General features: G+C 29.7%; 1 protein-coding gene across 2 annotated transcripts; it reads right to left on the reverse strand.

Moving 5' to 3' along the window:
* Positions 1–5,289: 5,289 nt before the first annotated feature.
* Positions 5,290–8,828, reverse strand: LOC8286374 ((+)-neomenthol dehydrogenase). 2 transcript variants are annotated; one of them, XM_015722782.3, is made up of 4 exons: positions 8,482–8,828; positions 8,082–8,343; positions 5,891–6,073; positions 5,290–5,786 (listed from the first exon to the last, which is right to left on the reverse strand). In XM_015722782.3, the coding sequence occupies exons 1-4, from the start codon at positions 8,529–8,531 to the stop codon at positions 5,394–5,396; spliced, it is 888 nt and encodes a 295-aa protein (XP_015578268.3). In that variant the 5' UTR covers positions 8,532–8,828; the 3' UTR covers positions 5,290–5,393. The 2 variants fall into 2 exon arrangements, with proteins under 2 accessions (XP_015578268.3, XP_002524868.3); XM_002524822.4 differs by having other exon boundaries at positions 5,290–5,789; positions 8,482–8,815.
* Between the last annotated feature and the right edge of the window lie 7,607 nt (positions 8,829–16,435).

A 16,435-nucleotide genomic window follows, 5' to 3' on the forward strand; every position in this document is an offset into this window, starting at 1 on the left:
AAAGGCATAATCCTTTACTCAGAAGAAGTGAGAATGAACATCCTGATTACAGCAGAGTTGATGCACTTCCTAATCTATTAATAATGGAAATCATAGCTTTTCCAACTCAGTACTTCCCTATAGTACCCACGTTATACTTCGATAGGCTTAATGAACAGAAAATCTACTAAAATTTTAGATAGATTGCAGCACAGCACCCAACATAGGGGTTATGGTTGGCAACTACACCGTGGTTTAGAATATTAGAAATGGGGGTTGCCAGTTGAAAATCAAATGGTCTTTAACGTACTTCAGTCATGCTCAGGTTAGGAAGTTAAGAACAACCAACTACACAGGTCACTATTGCTTTAGAAAACATTCAAAATTTAGAACTAAGTTAACCCAACCTAGGTTCCGAAAGGCTCTCTTTCTCATCTCACCTAGCATCCTCTTGTCAGCAAGAAAAGTAGCACATATTATTTTCTCTAATCTAAAACCCTAACCTTAAATATGAAAGAATTTATTGCCCAACACTTTTTAAGCATCAGGTCTCCTTGTCTAATCTACTATGGCAAAGACATTGAAGACAGTCTACATATCCATTGAAAAGAATCCTAGGCTAAAATCAATTTGAGAACATTACTCCTGTGCACAGTGAAATTGAAACCATCCACTCTAACTAGTGGATTAGAAACTTTTGTTTCTGACTTCTAATTCCCCAAAATTGACTACAAACAACATATCATAACAGTGATCAAAGTGGATGATGCAAGATAACATTTGTAACAAGTAATTTAATTTCTAGACGGCCAACACTTCAGCGAATTGGGATCACACATAAACAAACCACCGAATGATAGGCGAGCTTTAATGAAAAAATTTCAGGGTTCTAAGAGTCATAATGAATTTGACGGACGCATCAAAATCTTATTAACAAATCTAAACAGATCAATCAAACAAACACATTTGGCATATAGCAGCAGACAACCTATAAAACTTTCTAAGTAACTGAAAAGCATACAATCAAAGATAAAATCGGGCATAAATAAATGAATAAAGTAAAATTAAAAAGAAAAACAATAGAAGCGAACCTGAAATTGTGATTTATGAAAAATCAAAACCCTAAAGTCTTAATCCCTTTCGTCGTGTTAAATGGTTAAATTTTAACTACTCAGAGCCTTGATTCTGCATAGTCACAAGAAGTACGTGCCAACTGCCAAGAAAATTTGTTTGAGCCCCAAGATTTGGGCTTCTAGGCCCGAAGCTGTGTTCGTGTGCGGTCCACAAGCTTGATAAATTTAGAGAAAATATCAAAAATACCCATATTTTCTTTTTATCAAATTTATGATATTATTTTATTTTTACATTATTAAAATATAAAAAATACAGTTTTTTTTAATTTTTTAAAAATTACAGTTTTGGTAGGTTTTTGTTTTTTGCTTTTTATAAAACAATTGAAGAACAGGTGTAAAATAACTCAAAAATAACTACAATATAAATTTTAAAAATAATATTTTTAAAAAAAGACCCAGTAAAGACGAACTTTTATTGATTTTAGAATATTTTAAAAAAAAAATCATAAATCTATCTATACTAGTATTATTCGTTACACGTACAAATTTTTATTATAAAAATTATAATATAAAAATATTTAATAAATTAGTATATAATATAATATTTATTAAACATATTTAATTATTTTATGAATTTCTTTTACCGTATAATATGAGCTCATGTGTCATTATATATTTTATAAATTATATAAGTAATTAGACTTTGAATAAATTCACGTATCATAAAAAGCAGTTTTTTTCTTATTTTCTTTGATTTAATGATTTAGTATCAATGCTAAACTTTACATGTTTATATTATTCAATTATATCTTTTATTACAATTATTATTTATTAATTTAATTTCTTATATATTTTTCTTAAAATAATTTAATTATATTATTTTAATATTATCTAATATTAAATATAAAAAGAGAATCTCCATTTTAATAATGAAAAAAAAAATTAATCTTGAGTTAACAAAGAAAAGAAAAGAAAAAATCAAGAACCAAAATATAAATTTATAAAAATACATGATTAAAATGGAAATTCTTTTTATGTCCTAATCATATATAACTTGTTGATTTTAATAATGGTTCTACTTAATACCCGACAGATAAAATATCATAGTAGGAGTAGGATTAAATAGATTAATCACTATTAATTCTATTAGGATTAAAAGATTAAATTAATTAAAATAAAATTAGTAATTATCGATTTATTCCAAAATATTTTAATCATTCACGACTTTATATAGGTTCTAGATACCTATAATGTATTAAGAAAAGTAGATTTTGATTCAATTTATTTTCAAAAGAAATTAATTGAAAATTTCATTTTAAATAAAATATACCAGTGGGCGGCTTGAACCTTGGTAGGTAGTAAAAGCTGGAGTGTCATCCATCAAACTACAATCAACTTAACATTAAAATAGAAATTAAAACTATATAATGTTTGAATTATGTTACAGAACCAAAATTTAGTTTTATATGAGTTTGGTTCGGATTTGATTTTATATTTATATAATTTCAACAGTTCTTTCTACTTCTGTTTGAAATGCTTTTCAATTTGTTCTCCAAATTTATTGTTTATTTTGTGACTCTTTATAATTATCAAAAATTTTAACTACAAATATAATTAATAAATATTAGGTGTTATTGTTAGAATGAATTAGAATTGGTCACTACGGATTTTACATCTTCTTATCTTTTTTAGTTGTGGAAAAAGATTTTAAATTCGAGATTTATACCTTCAAATGTAAGAGTTCTTATCAATCCGGTTAAGTCTGAACTGATTGTTAGCCTTTTGATCAGAATTTTAATATGATAGAATTTTATCTTTTGACTAGTGATTCTTCTTTAGATATGAAGTTCAATCGCTCCTCTCCAATGATACAAATTACTGGAAGCATCTAGGATTTCCATTGAATCTATTTCCACATGCTAAGTAACTAATTGCCTAAGCCCAAAAAGAAGAAGATAATATTGGGACCTAAAAATATAATATGGATTTGGCTGCATGCATGCTTCCTATGAAAAGATAGTGCAATAACAACAAAAGAGAGAGAAGACAAGGATCCCATCCATCAGTGAGAAAGTGACAACAAGACCCAACTTGAATGTAAACTTTCTGGTAGGCATTTGTTGAGATTTGTGTGTGTGTTAGTTATGCTATCCAATTGTGTGGCATGATATGTGGGATATGAATTCAAATTGTAACCTTCTCCAATGTGTAGAAGCAAAACAAGATGCTACCTACCTTACAATAATAATTATTAAGGATCTTTTTAGTATTCTATTTGTAAATTTATCTTCTTCTTTTTAAAAAAAAAAAAAAGAAAATAATAATAATTTAATAAACCTAATAATTCATGAATTCTGCACACACCCTCACAGTTGGATTTCTTAGTTTATTACCCTAAAAGGCTTGTAAAACTAATATAAAGTTATAATAATAAGTTGATACATATATTGCATTGACAAAATCCTCAATATTAGTTTTGTTTTTTGGTAGACCTCATTTTATAACTTTACACTAAACAATTAATCATTTTACAGATACGGTTAAAAGGTATAAGCTCATATAATCAAACTAAAATCACTTTTCAAAATTAAATTTTATATTAAACATAAATAAAAATAATTTATTTTAATTAAATTAAATTTCTAATGTAAAATCGAACCGAAATCTCTAACTAGACTGAATAAAACAAATATTTTTTTAAAAATAACCGAATTGAGCTAAATAAAAATCAATTCTATTTAATTTTCAGTTTTCTTTTTAAAAATTTTGCTCAACCCTACTCGATTTGTTTGAATAGGGTTGCAATGGGTACTCACAAACGGATACAAATTGCTAACCCTAACTCTCAAATATTATTATTTAATTTGTTTATCGATTTCAGTTCCATGCCCACTTTCTTCTTGCATTCTCTTCGGTGTTCAAAACAAATAAATAAATAAAAACAAAAGGTAGCTAGTTACGTACATCAGTGGGAGAGGTAGGCATCACATGTGAAGGATATCATATAGTATTATTACCTCTAATTAAGTGTCCAGACACATGCAATAATAATAATAATAATAATAATAATAATAATAATAATAATAACAGAATAAAAATTTAATATATAGTTATAGGTACTTCACTATTATTTGAGTGCTTGCTTCATTATATGTAAAGGGTTTTCTTTTTTTGACGAGGACACTCAATGGTTTAATCACTGACATTGCCATTGTTAAAGATCTTTCATTTACAAAGGAAGAAGGAAAACGGAGTTGCTAAACGTCTGTTTATTTATAAAAAATATTATATCAGCTTTTTAAAAAAATTTCAAATGAAAATAAAAATAAAATTATATATATATATATATATATATATATATAAAATAATTTTTATATTTTTAATTACATTTCAAAAAAATTTAAAAAATAAATTTAATATATTTTCTATGTTTTTCTTTATATAAGAAGCATGTGAATTTTAGAGAGCTATAATTTTGTGACTTTTTAATATTTTTATGTATTTATAGATAAAATTAAAAAAATTTAGATTAATTTATATAAATCCTTTTTATGATAAATTTTATAAAAATGTTTTTGTGCATAATTTTATATAAAAATTACATATTAAAATATTTTATGGTTAAACTGTAAAGCACAAGATGAAGTGATAGATAAAGATAAAGAGATAATTATTTGAAATTTTAGATTTTAATTTATTTTTATTGATAGAGATTTTATTGTGTTAGGATTAAGTGTTACTGAACTACTTAATTTAATTTAATGATATATCTTTTTTTATAAAGTTGCTTTATTTGTGTCTATCTTATTAATTTTAGCAAGAATGACAATTTTGGTTCAATCTTTGACCGATACAGAATAAAAAATATTTTATTTTATTTTTTTTAGTAAAATGAGATATTTTGGCCATTCCGGGCGAAACGGAATGGAATCAATAACCTTAGTTTTTACTTCATTTATTTCAAGTTTATTTTTTATATTTAAAATATTATTAAAGTAAAAATTAAGAGTTTTTTTTTTATATAAAAGTAAGTAAACATGTTTTATATATCTTAAATGAAAAGTTTTTATTTTCTTTAAGAATTAGAAAATAAAAATAGAAATTTTTTTTACAAGTAAATAAGTCTTAAGATTATTTTTGTTGGTTGAAAGAAGAAAGAAAAGAAGTAAGTAATGGTAGGTGGATGTGATAATATGAGCTCTCGTCTGCTACATGATATTGTTTATTAGATGTTATATTTATATTGATTGATTTTTTATTATAAATAATTAATAATAATAAATAATTCAACTAATACAAATATTACACCTAATAACTAATATGTATGAACGCATAGGAATCTCATAATTTAGAAACAATACCAGGGCTAAACCCTATATAAAAGGTGCCAGTTGGGAGATGTTGAGGAGGAAGCAAGGCCAGCCTAGCACCAACTTCAGCGGCATCATGGGCGGTGTGAGTGCCTTTGCCTTTGGTCATAGAGGTCTGAGTGAAGCCAGGGCAGAAACAATTCACACTCAATCCATATTCCTTATTACACCTTCGTGCCAAAACCCTTGAATATGAATTTAGTGCCAGCTTCGATACTGCGTAGTCTGTCCATATCTCCGGCCACCCTTGGCTCTTCCACGTCCCGTTATTGACACTCTCGAGAAATGAAGTTACCATTCCGTCGATCTGCTCTTCTGATAGGCTTTCACTCAGTAGCATCTCTTTCATTTTAGGGTTTTTCATCTTCTGCACCAGGGGATTCAATGGAAGGACCGAATATTATTAATTTATACATGCTTACCCTATACAGATAAAACTAAAAATGAAACAAAGAATTTGAGACTTACATTGATAGAACCGAGTCTAGAGCTAATATTAAGAATCCGACTGATGGATTTGGATCGGCGGAACATGGGGAAGAGGGACTGAATGAGCAATTTGGGACCATAGAAATTGGTTTTGATGACAGTCTCTGCATGTTCTACAGTGTTCTCGTGTATGTCATTGAATGACACAGCTGCGTTGTTTACCTGAACCACCACCGCCACCAATAAAAATATTATATATACATATTATATATTTTAAAGATTGTATTTATATTTGTATATATGCTTCTTGACAAGTGCTAGCTTTGAACAATAGTTCAAAAGAATTCAACATTGGCTTGGAAATTATATATATATATATATAATTAGATAAATAAATAAAGAACATTTAGACGACGATGATGACGACCAGGGAGACTGAGAGAGAAGAAACAGTCTTCGTATTAATTAATATTGAAGCCTAACACTGCCAAAAATATGCAAGAATCTTTTTTAGTTTTTGGTGGCAAATGGGTACCATTCCATTTCTTTAAATTTGACTTTGGCTTGTTTGGAAGAGTCTTTGTGATATGTATAAATGAATTATTGGGTAAACCTTATTCACTACTATTATAAGATATTTTTTGGAGTAATTCTAATCTATATAAACTTATAAATATTGATATTATTTTAATTTTAATAATTTATTAATATAATTAAATACTAAATTAGTCAATTATATGTAATACTTAATTATTGATTAATTAAACATATTATTTATATTTATTAAAAAATTATTTATTTTTAAAATTTAATTAGTGTTACTTGATAACTATAAGATTTAATTATAAAATTTTAACTAAAAATTATATATAAATCCATTAATAATTTATATATTAATAGAAAAACATATAAAATAAATAAATTATCTTAAATAATATTAATTAATAATATAAATTAAAAATAAATTTATAATAGTAAGATACCATGATGTTATTCTAACAGAATCCTAATGTATCGTATATATTTATATTAAATAATTTTTAATAAAGAAGATAATTTTTTAAAATATTTTGATGGTGTAACTAAAATTTTATTATTTATGATGTATTAGCTTGTTGGGTGACATTGGATTGTTAAAATTTGAGAAGTGAAAACTAGCTATAAACAACAACAACAATCCCACCCAAATCCCTTTTTGCTTGTATCCCTGAAACTGAAAACAAAAAGAAAAGGAATAAAGTGGAAAGCTTTTGGTGAACTGTGGCCAAACTTCTTTTTCCAGAAGACCAACAATTATATGTTACCCCTTTTATCTTTTAACAATTGGGGCACTAAAACAAATTATTTATATAATATATATATATAAAACTTGATTAAACAATAATGAAGACATTAAAGTATACTACTTAGCCTAATGATTAACCATTATTACTTTATCAGTTTATATTGAGATGAATTAGATAATACAGAATAACCTCGAAAAGAATATTATGAGCGTTGAATTAATTAAAATATGGAAATTGGTATCATATGTAAGTTATTAAATGCGTCTATTTTAAATTAAAAGAATAATAATTTAAATTTAGGTACCCTATACGATGAATTCCAATTAAAAAACTGAAACTATTCCTATCAGGAAAGCAGCAGCATCTATTTATATATTAAATGATAAACTTCACTATATCCAAATCTGGTTTTGCATTTGCATTTATCATATAATAACTCATTATATGATAAACATTTATATTTTCTGTGAAAAATACCATCAATTCGGCCATTAATTATTTTTAATTTTATGAAAATGTAATTGTTATGTATTATATCAATTATTTTTGTTATTATGTAGAGGCAAACATCATATTCCGATTTCGACACAAAACATATGACTTTAGAAAAGTTAATTATTGAAATTGCATGTGAGATGGATCCACCTTCTTTGCCAGGAGGACCACAAATGCAATTTAAGATTATATATTATGCATACAATTATACAAATAATTTTAATTAATATCGATGAATTTTCTACGAGATAATTCCAATATAAATAGATTATTGGATTTTATTTTTTTTTATATACATAATCAAGTCAAGAATCGTAGATATAAAGTAAACTAAGGTAAAGTTGTGGAAAATATATATTATTTTGGTCAGACCGAGCGACTTTTCTCCTAGTTCATGCACTAGATTAACAACGTTATGTTAAGGCAAAGTAAATTAAAAGAAGACTTACAAGAATGTCCAAGACTCCAAATTCCTTTTCAAATTGGGAAGAGAAGGCTTTAATGGAGGAAGGATTGGATACGTCAAGCTGATAGAAGTGTACATTGAGGCCATGGTGATCTCTTAGCTGCTCAACAGCCTTGCATCCTCTCTCCACATCTCTTGCTGTTAAGATCACTGTGACTCCCTCTTCCGCCAGTTGCTTCACTAGCCAAAACCCGATCCCCTTGTTTGCTCCGGTGACTATTGCGACCGTGTCTTTCGACCACCATCTGCTTTTAAGAAATGGTCATACTCACATAAACGAGAAGAAGAAAAAAAAAAAAAAGCACATTTTGATACACATATATAAATAACCATCAAGCTTGGTGTTTCGACAATGAAGTGTCTGTCTGGCAGTACGATATTACCTGGTGGCGGAGGATATTGGAGAAGAGAGGTCCTGTTCTTTAGCTTCCATTATTTTCTTTCTTTCTTTTTTTTGTTGTTGCAGTAGAAGGGAAGATGGGGAAGAAGAAAGAGTATTGCTGTATTGGTATAGAAGGGAATTAAGGGAGGGGTATTTATATAGGGTAGAGAGAAAAAAAAGAAGAGGGAAAGTGATAAAGGGTGGCAAATAAAATTAAAAGGGGAACGTGGGGATTAAATTTATTGTGTGAAACAGAAAGGATGGCCATTGGCCATGGCATGCCTCTCTGCCCCTTTGTCCACGCTCATACTCATCAGACAAGGAAGCTTTCATTTGTATGTTTGCATTACCATTCAATTGACCAATAAATGCTTCCACTTCTTTTGTTCCATATTATTATTTCATTATGGCACTTCAAATTCATTCCAATGAATTTTGAGGAGAAAAAAAAATAATGCCCTCGGATTTTGCACATGGGATTATTTTATTTTGTTTGCAAGCCAAGATGGGATATTTCTTTTTTATTGGTTTTAGGTCAAATAGGAAGTGCCCCATCCCATGTTATAAGATATATATCTACTTCCCCATTATCTAACTTGACCTTTTCCATTCTAATATTTATAGTACACACAATATTATATATATATATATATATATATATATATATATATAGGTTTGATAATTTACAAGAGATCTATTCTAATTAAACAGGTCTAAATCTCAATTTAGATAAAAAAAATAAGATTCAAACTTAGTGAGTCTTTGACCCTCAATCATGAACAGAAGAATAATAAATGGTTGATTTAGGTTGTATTTGGAATTGTTGTTGGATGTTGAAAAAATATATTTGAAATTTTCTTATTTTAAATTGGTTTTCTCAGACCTACTTTTGAAAAAAATATTAAAATTCACATGTTTTTTTTTTTTTTTTTACCTCAATGCCAAAGGGACCCTTCTCTCCAGGTGATTCAAATTTGTAAAATTAAAAAAAAAAGTTTTCTGTTATCATATATTTTGTTTTCTATAGTGATTTTATTTTAAATAAAGTAAATTTTAATTTGTACAGAGAAAAAGCACATCTCATCAAGTGGTAAAAAAACTACATAAAAATAAATATAAATTTATGAGAAAAAAAAAGTCTTATATAATTAAGTTTATGGTTATATAATAGCTTAACCTGCCTTTACAGATTTTGACTATAATATTTATTAACTTCTACTAATGTAAATTGATGAAAGATTCCAACTCAAAATATTAGTACCTTACATGAAAATTATTTTTGAAGAGTAGAAAGAAGCAATGAATTCTAAGAAAAGAAACCTGTCTGAGTATATCTTCTTAATGGAAAGTAACAGTTTTTCATCTCATGAACTGAACTCTTAAAAGAGGTGTATGTGTGGTTATTTTTGGTTGATTTCTACCTATATTTCCATGGTTCCAAATTCCAATGGCAATAGCATCATATGTAACACAAGTGGGTTTTTTCTTTTTGGCTGTTTATTTAGCAAGAGAGTAGAAGATAGTGGGAGAGGAATAATATTAAGCATGAAAATGGGGAAGAACTTGACAAATGCCAAACAGGATCATCACCCTTTGAGCATCTCCATGGAAATAATGGAAATAAAAGGTTGCTATAGCTAGCAATAGCATTACCAAAATTGGAACGGCTCATGGTGGCCAAAAAGAAAAATGCAATTGACATGATCTAACAATTAGGGTGGAGTCTTGCTTTCACTAGCTAGGATAAAAGACATAAAATTAATAGTGTAAAATGCAGTTGCTTTCAGGTTTGGGGAATGAAGCATGTTTGTACCTCAATGGAAACAGGAAAAGAAAACCCTAATAATTGAAGATGGTTTTGGATATATTAAGTCAATTTTGTAGGTGACATTGAAAATTTTTAAGTACTGTTTATGCTTTGCATGCTTGGAATCCACAATGGTGAAGACTAAAGAGTGGGTGTCATGCTTAAAAAGATGAGGTAGACAGTTTGGCATAAAGAGACATAATAAACTGACAAACTTTTGTCCATAATTAATTAGTTTAATTAAACCCTAAACACTCTTTTCATTTTCTACTTGTTCTTGCCCACTCTTTTTGAGTTTCATATGCTTTTCTTGACTATAGGATAGGGGGACCTCTACCTCACTCTACTATTCTTTTATTCATTTCTTTGTTAAAGTTAGTATAAGATTTACTATTAGTTAAACATTTGTGTGCTGTAGGGTTTATTCATATGCATGATGTCATCCACACATATAAATTCAATTACTTTTTGTCCACCAAATATGACCTTCTTATTCTCTGTGGCGAACCAAAACTTATAATTAAGTGTGAATTTAATTTCTTTATTATTGGAGTATTATTAATAAAAGGGTAGTTTTTCTTTTTTCCAAAAATCACTCCGTTTTTTATTTCTTTATAAATGAATATGTTTATCCTCATAATTTTCAATTGAATGATACCATGATGTTATTTCAGCTGTGATTAGAGCTATAAATGAACTGAGCTAAATAAGCTTTAATAAGTTTAAGTTTAGTCTGGTATTATTTTGTATGAACTTAAACTGAGATTGAGTTTAGTAATTATGAACTCGAATGGAAATCGAGCTTATATCGAGTTTGATTCATTAAAATTTATTTATCAATTTTAATTTAATTTTTTTAATTTTAGTAATTTATTTAACAATATAATTTATTTTATCTTGTTGAATCGGTTAATTTTAAATATTTAATATTTAATAGAAATTAATCATAATGTATAATAAAAATAAAAATATTTGTATACATTAGTTTATATAAATTGACAAATATTTATATATATGAAAGAATAAAATAATTAACATAAAAAATATCTTACATAATTTACGAACTTAAATACACGTTCATTAATGAGTTAATTTATATATAGACTCATAAGTTCGTAAACGAGTTAACTTGCGAGCTAACGAGTCAAATATTGATAAATTTGAGCTTGATTTATTAATACTAACAAATTTCTATTAACAAGCTCATATAAGCTTTTACTGAATCGAATTCTCTATAACTCACAAGAGCTTTAATTCCTTTTTAGGTGCTAGTTGCGAAAAATATTGTATTGGTATTCTTAGCAGTGCTTTTGTTTTTCTCATTCCCGCTGTTGTTATATATATCATCATCATCGATGGTTTTTACTTTTATTTATATTTTATGAAATTATATGGTTCTTTTTCTCTATAGAAATAATTAGTTTTTGAAAAGTAATAAAGAGTTTGAATCTAACTTTTAAATAATTAAACTCATTAATTTTTAAAAGTATTGATACAATTTATAACGATTTTGTCAACACATTTAACGATTTTGTCAAAATATAGCATAATAATAAAAACAAAAGCAACCTTGACATTATATTCCTAATTACCAAGTGAGTGGATCAATCGCGTGATACTGATCTTAGCATACCAAGGGGCTGACCGTTTTTAGGAGAAATATGCATTATATGTTCATATATATACTATCAATTTTGCATTCAAAACAAAGCCCAAATCAAATTTTTTGATTGGTTTCAAATTTATTGCAAAGAGCATGGTCACTCATATCCTTTTAAGGATAAGACCATTAGTCCTGTCACAGTAAGGAACAAAGCCCCTGAGTGGAAGGTAGGAGAAAACCTAACTGTCCAGTCTGAGCATCCTCCCCTTAGGAAGATAACCATTCCTTATGGAGAAAGTGAGATAGAGGCTACACCTTACAAATTGGTAGGCGAAGACCTAGATAGGAATGTCAAGAACATTGTTCAGCAGAACAATTTCTCAAATACCTGTCTAAACACTATAGGAAAGCAACTGGTTAGAATAGAAAACCAGATTCAAAAGCCCCCCTGTAGTGGTGACATCTCCAATCCCCAGTACTGGTCAACCAAAAGAGTCGAACCAGTCAGAAAAGCTTAAAAACCCAGTTTTTAAGCTATATCAGCTTACAAAGCCAAGCCAAGACCATTTCCAAAAGCAAACTGAGTTTGCCAAAGCAGTCAGAGAACAGCTAAGTAGATTAGCAACCTCTGAGTCATCTAAAAACCTAGTACCAGATACTCCTCAAAGTAGTAGGAATATCAGAGCTATAGGACAAGCCCAAAGCGATGAGTCTAACGATTCAGAGCTTGAAAGCCCTATTCAAAAACCCTTCAATATCAACAGATTGGGAATCCAATCCCCTAGATTGACCTGGAATACTCCTAGGAGTATAGCTCTGGAGTACTGCTCCAGAGCTATAGGACAAGCCCAAAGCGATGAGTCTAACGATTCAGAGCTTGAAAGCCCTATTCAAAAACCCTTCAATATCAACAGATTGGGAATCCAATCCCCTAGATTGACCTGGAATACTCCTAGGAGTACTGCTCCGAGATCTAGGAATTGAGAATAGGAACAACATCCTAACCCGATCTAGATTCAATGCCTCTTCCGTCCCATGAATGGAATATAGATGGAATGTCCGAGTACAATATCCTTGGTCTCTTGCAATGATGACCATGGCGTACCAATGCCTACAAAACCCAAAGTGGTACCTCCGATAGAGCCATTCTTTGAGCTCCCGATAGGCTGGATTTTCCGGCCGGTTAAAAGGATGGTGGGATTATCATCTCACTCAAGCACAGCAACTCCAAATCCTAGGTGCTATCCAAACCACAGAAGAAGGAACTCCCATTCTAGATGAAATAGGAAATCCGATTGAGGATGCAGTGTCAACTCTAATCCTCACTATTTCCCTTCATTTCATAGGAGACCCTTCTCTGCTCAAAGACAAAAATGCCGAGCTCCTTAGCAACCTTACCTGTAAGAAGCTTAGTAACTTCCAAAATTACAAAGACACTTTCCTAACCAGAGTCATGCTTAGGGAAGATTCTAGCCAACCTTTCTGGAAAGAAAAGTTCTTAGCCGATTTACCTAAGATTTTAGGTGAGAGAGTTAGGAATACCATAAGAGAAGCTCATAACGGTCAAATCCCTTATGATTTCTACACTTATGGTGAGTTAGTTAGTCCAACCCAGAAAGAAGGTTTAAAGATTTGTCATGACCTTAAGCTTCAAAGACAGCTCAAATGGGAGATGAAAAAGACTAGGTAGTTTCTGTAACCAGTTTGAGTACAACCCAATAGAGCCCTCTTCTAGTTGCAAAGGGAAATGCAAAGTTGATTCTTATTCAAAATCTTTCAAAAAGAAACGATTTTCAAAATATAGAAAGCCTTATAAAAGCAAGGAGAATTTCTATAAAAAACCATCTTCTTCCAAATTTCATTCTAAATTTCCAAAGAAAGATTCCAAAAAAGATTTTTCAAAAATTACATGCTTTAAATGTGGTAAGAAAGGCCATACTTCGAAGTATTGTAAGTTTTCCAAAAGACTTCTTGAGCTTCAAATAGAAGAAGAAGTTTTGCAAAAGATTTCTGCTCTTCTAGTTGATTCATCTGAATCAGAGTTCTCAAACAGTGAGGAAGAATTTCAAATTGATGAAATCAAAACCTCAACTGATTGTTCTGAGACAGATTCAGAGAGCTCTTCAAAGAACATTAATATGCTCACTAGGCAACAAGAAGCTCTTCTTGAGACTGTAAAGCATATTAGTGATCCTCTTATTCAAAAGCAGGTTTTAAAAGAGATTTTAAAAACTGAATCTCTGGTTCCTTCTTCTAGTAAGAATACTTATGATCTTACTATGATTTTGGACAAAGGGAATAAGTCAAAAAACCCTCTTCCTACTGTTCAGGAACTCCAAAAGGAGATTAGAACCATCAAAACAGAACTCAAAGAGTTGAAAGAAAAACAACAAAATGATTCTGTTTTGCTTCAAAGCCTGATCCTCAAACAGAATAGTGATTCTGATTCTGATGAGGAAAATAATTTTCAAAACCTTGAAGTTCCTGAAAACTTTATCAATGTTTTAAAGGAAATTACTTCAAGAAAATATTTGATTCAAATAAAGCTTGTTTTCCCTGGTGATTTCCAGATAGAAACCATAGCCTTGTTTGATACAGGAGCAGACCTTAATTGTATCAACTGCGAACTGGTTCCTAAAAGGTTTCATCAAGAAACAAAAGAAAGGTTGACTTCAGCCAATTCTTCAAAGATTAAGATTGCCGGTAAAACTGAAGCCGCAATTCTTAATAACAATATTGCTTTAAAGAATGTTTTTATTCTTTCAAAGGACCTTCAACAAACTGTTATTTTAGGGACTCCGTTTATCAACTTGATAACCCCCTTCAAAGTAACAACTGCTGGAATCATTTTCAAAGCTAAAGATTCAAAGATTGTTTTTACTTTTTTAGAAAAACCTAAAAAGAGAAATTTGAATCTTATCAAAGCACATTCTATTTACAATTTCGAAATCAATGCTTTGATCAAAGGAAAACAAACCCATCTTTCTCATCTTCAACAAGATGTGGGTTTGAAGAGAATCCTGGATCAATTGCAAAATGATTTTATTCAAAGGAGAATTTCTGTTTTTCAAATGAAGATTGAGAATGAACTCTGTTCCGATCTTCCAAATGCTTTTTGGAATCGAAAACAACATGTGGTAGATTTGCCATATGAAAACGATTTTTCAGATAAGCAAATCCCTACTAAAGCCAGACCCATTCAAATGAATGAGTCTTTAGAAAGCCATTGCAGATTAGAGATTAAAGATCTTGAGTCTAAAGGTTTAATTTCAAAGTCTAGATCACCTTGGTCTTGTGCAGCTTTCTATGTCAATAAGAATAGCGAGATAGAAAGAGGAACTCCTAGGCTAGTGATCAACTACAAACCCTTGAACAAAGCTCTTAAGTGGATTAGGTATCCTATTCCAAATAAAAAAGATCTTTTACAAAAACTGCATTCTGCATTCATCTTTTCAAAGTTTGACATGAAATCAGGATTTTGGCAAATCCAGATTGATCCAAAGGATCGGTACAAAACGGCGTTTACAGTTCCATTCGGTCAATATGAGTGGAATGTGATGCCTTTTGGATTAAAGAATGCCCCTTCTGAATTTCAAAAAATCATGAATGACATTTTTAATCCATTTTCAAAGTTCTGCATTGTCTACATAGACGATGTTTTAATCTTTTCAAATTCCATTGAACAACATTTTAAACACCTAGAAACGTTTTTCTATGTTGTTAAGAAAAATGGTTTAGTGGTTTCAAAGTCTAAGATATCTCTTTTTCAAACGAAAATTAGATTTCTTGGTCATTACATCTCTCGGGGTACAATTACTCCAATTGAGAGATCCCTTGCATTCACATCAAAGTTTCCAGATAAAATCTTGGAAAAAACTCAGCTTCAAAGATTTCTTGGTAGTTTAAATTATGTCATGGATTTTTATCCTAATTTAAACTGTCTTGCAAAGCCCCTGCATGATAGGCTAAGGAAAAACCCCCATCCTTGGTCCGACCAGCATACAAAGATAGTTCAAAGCATCAAAAAACAAGTTTTGGAAATTCCTATCCTGCATCTAGCTGATCCTTCTGCATTTAAGATTGTAGAAACTGATGCATCAGAAATAGGATATGGTGGGATTCTAAAGCAAGTTCAAAATTCCAAAGAGTATATTGTCTAGTTTACTTCTGCTCACTGGAATGATACTCAAAAGAATTATTCTACTATCAAAAAGGAAATCCTTTCGATAGTTCTATGTATTTCTAAATTTCAAAGCGATCTTTTAAATCAAAAATTTCTTTTAAGGATTGATTGCAAGTCTGCAAAAGAAGTTTTACAAAAAGATGTCCAAAATATTGCTTCAAAGCAGATTTTCGCCCGATGGCAAGCAATTCACATCATTTTTTATTTTGAAATTGAATTTATTCGAGGAGAATCAAATTTTATTCCTGACTTTCTGACTAGAGAGTTCTTGCAAAAACAGGAGTGAAAAATGCCAAGAAAATCAAAGTCCAAAGATGAAAAGTCCACGGCTAGTTCAAAGCCGGCCCAAATTCAAAGCCCAG

This window comes from Ricinus communis, chromosome 1 (assembly GCF_019578655.1).
Source record: "Ricinus communis isolate WT05 ecotype wild-type chromosome 1, ASM1957865v1, whole genome shotgun sequence".
Classification (NCBI taxonomy): domain Eukaryota; kingdom Viridiplantae; phylum Streptophyta; class Magnoliopsida; order Malpighiales; family Euphorbiaceae; genus Ricinus; species Ricinus communis.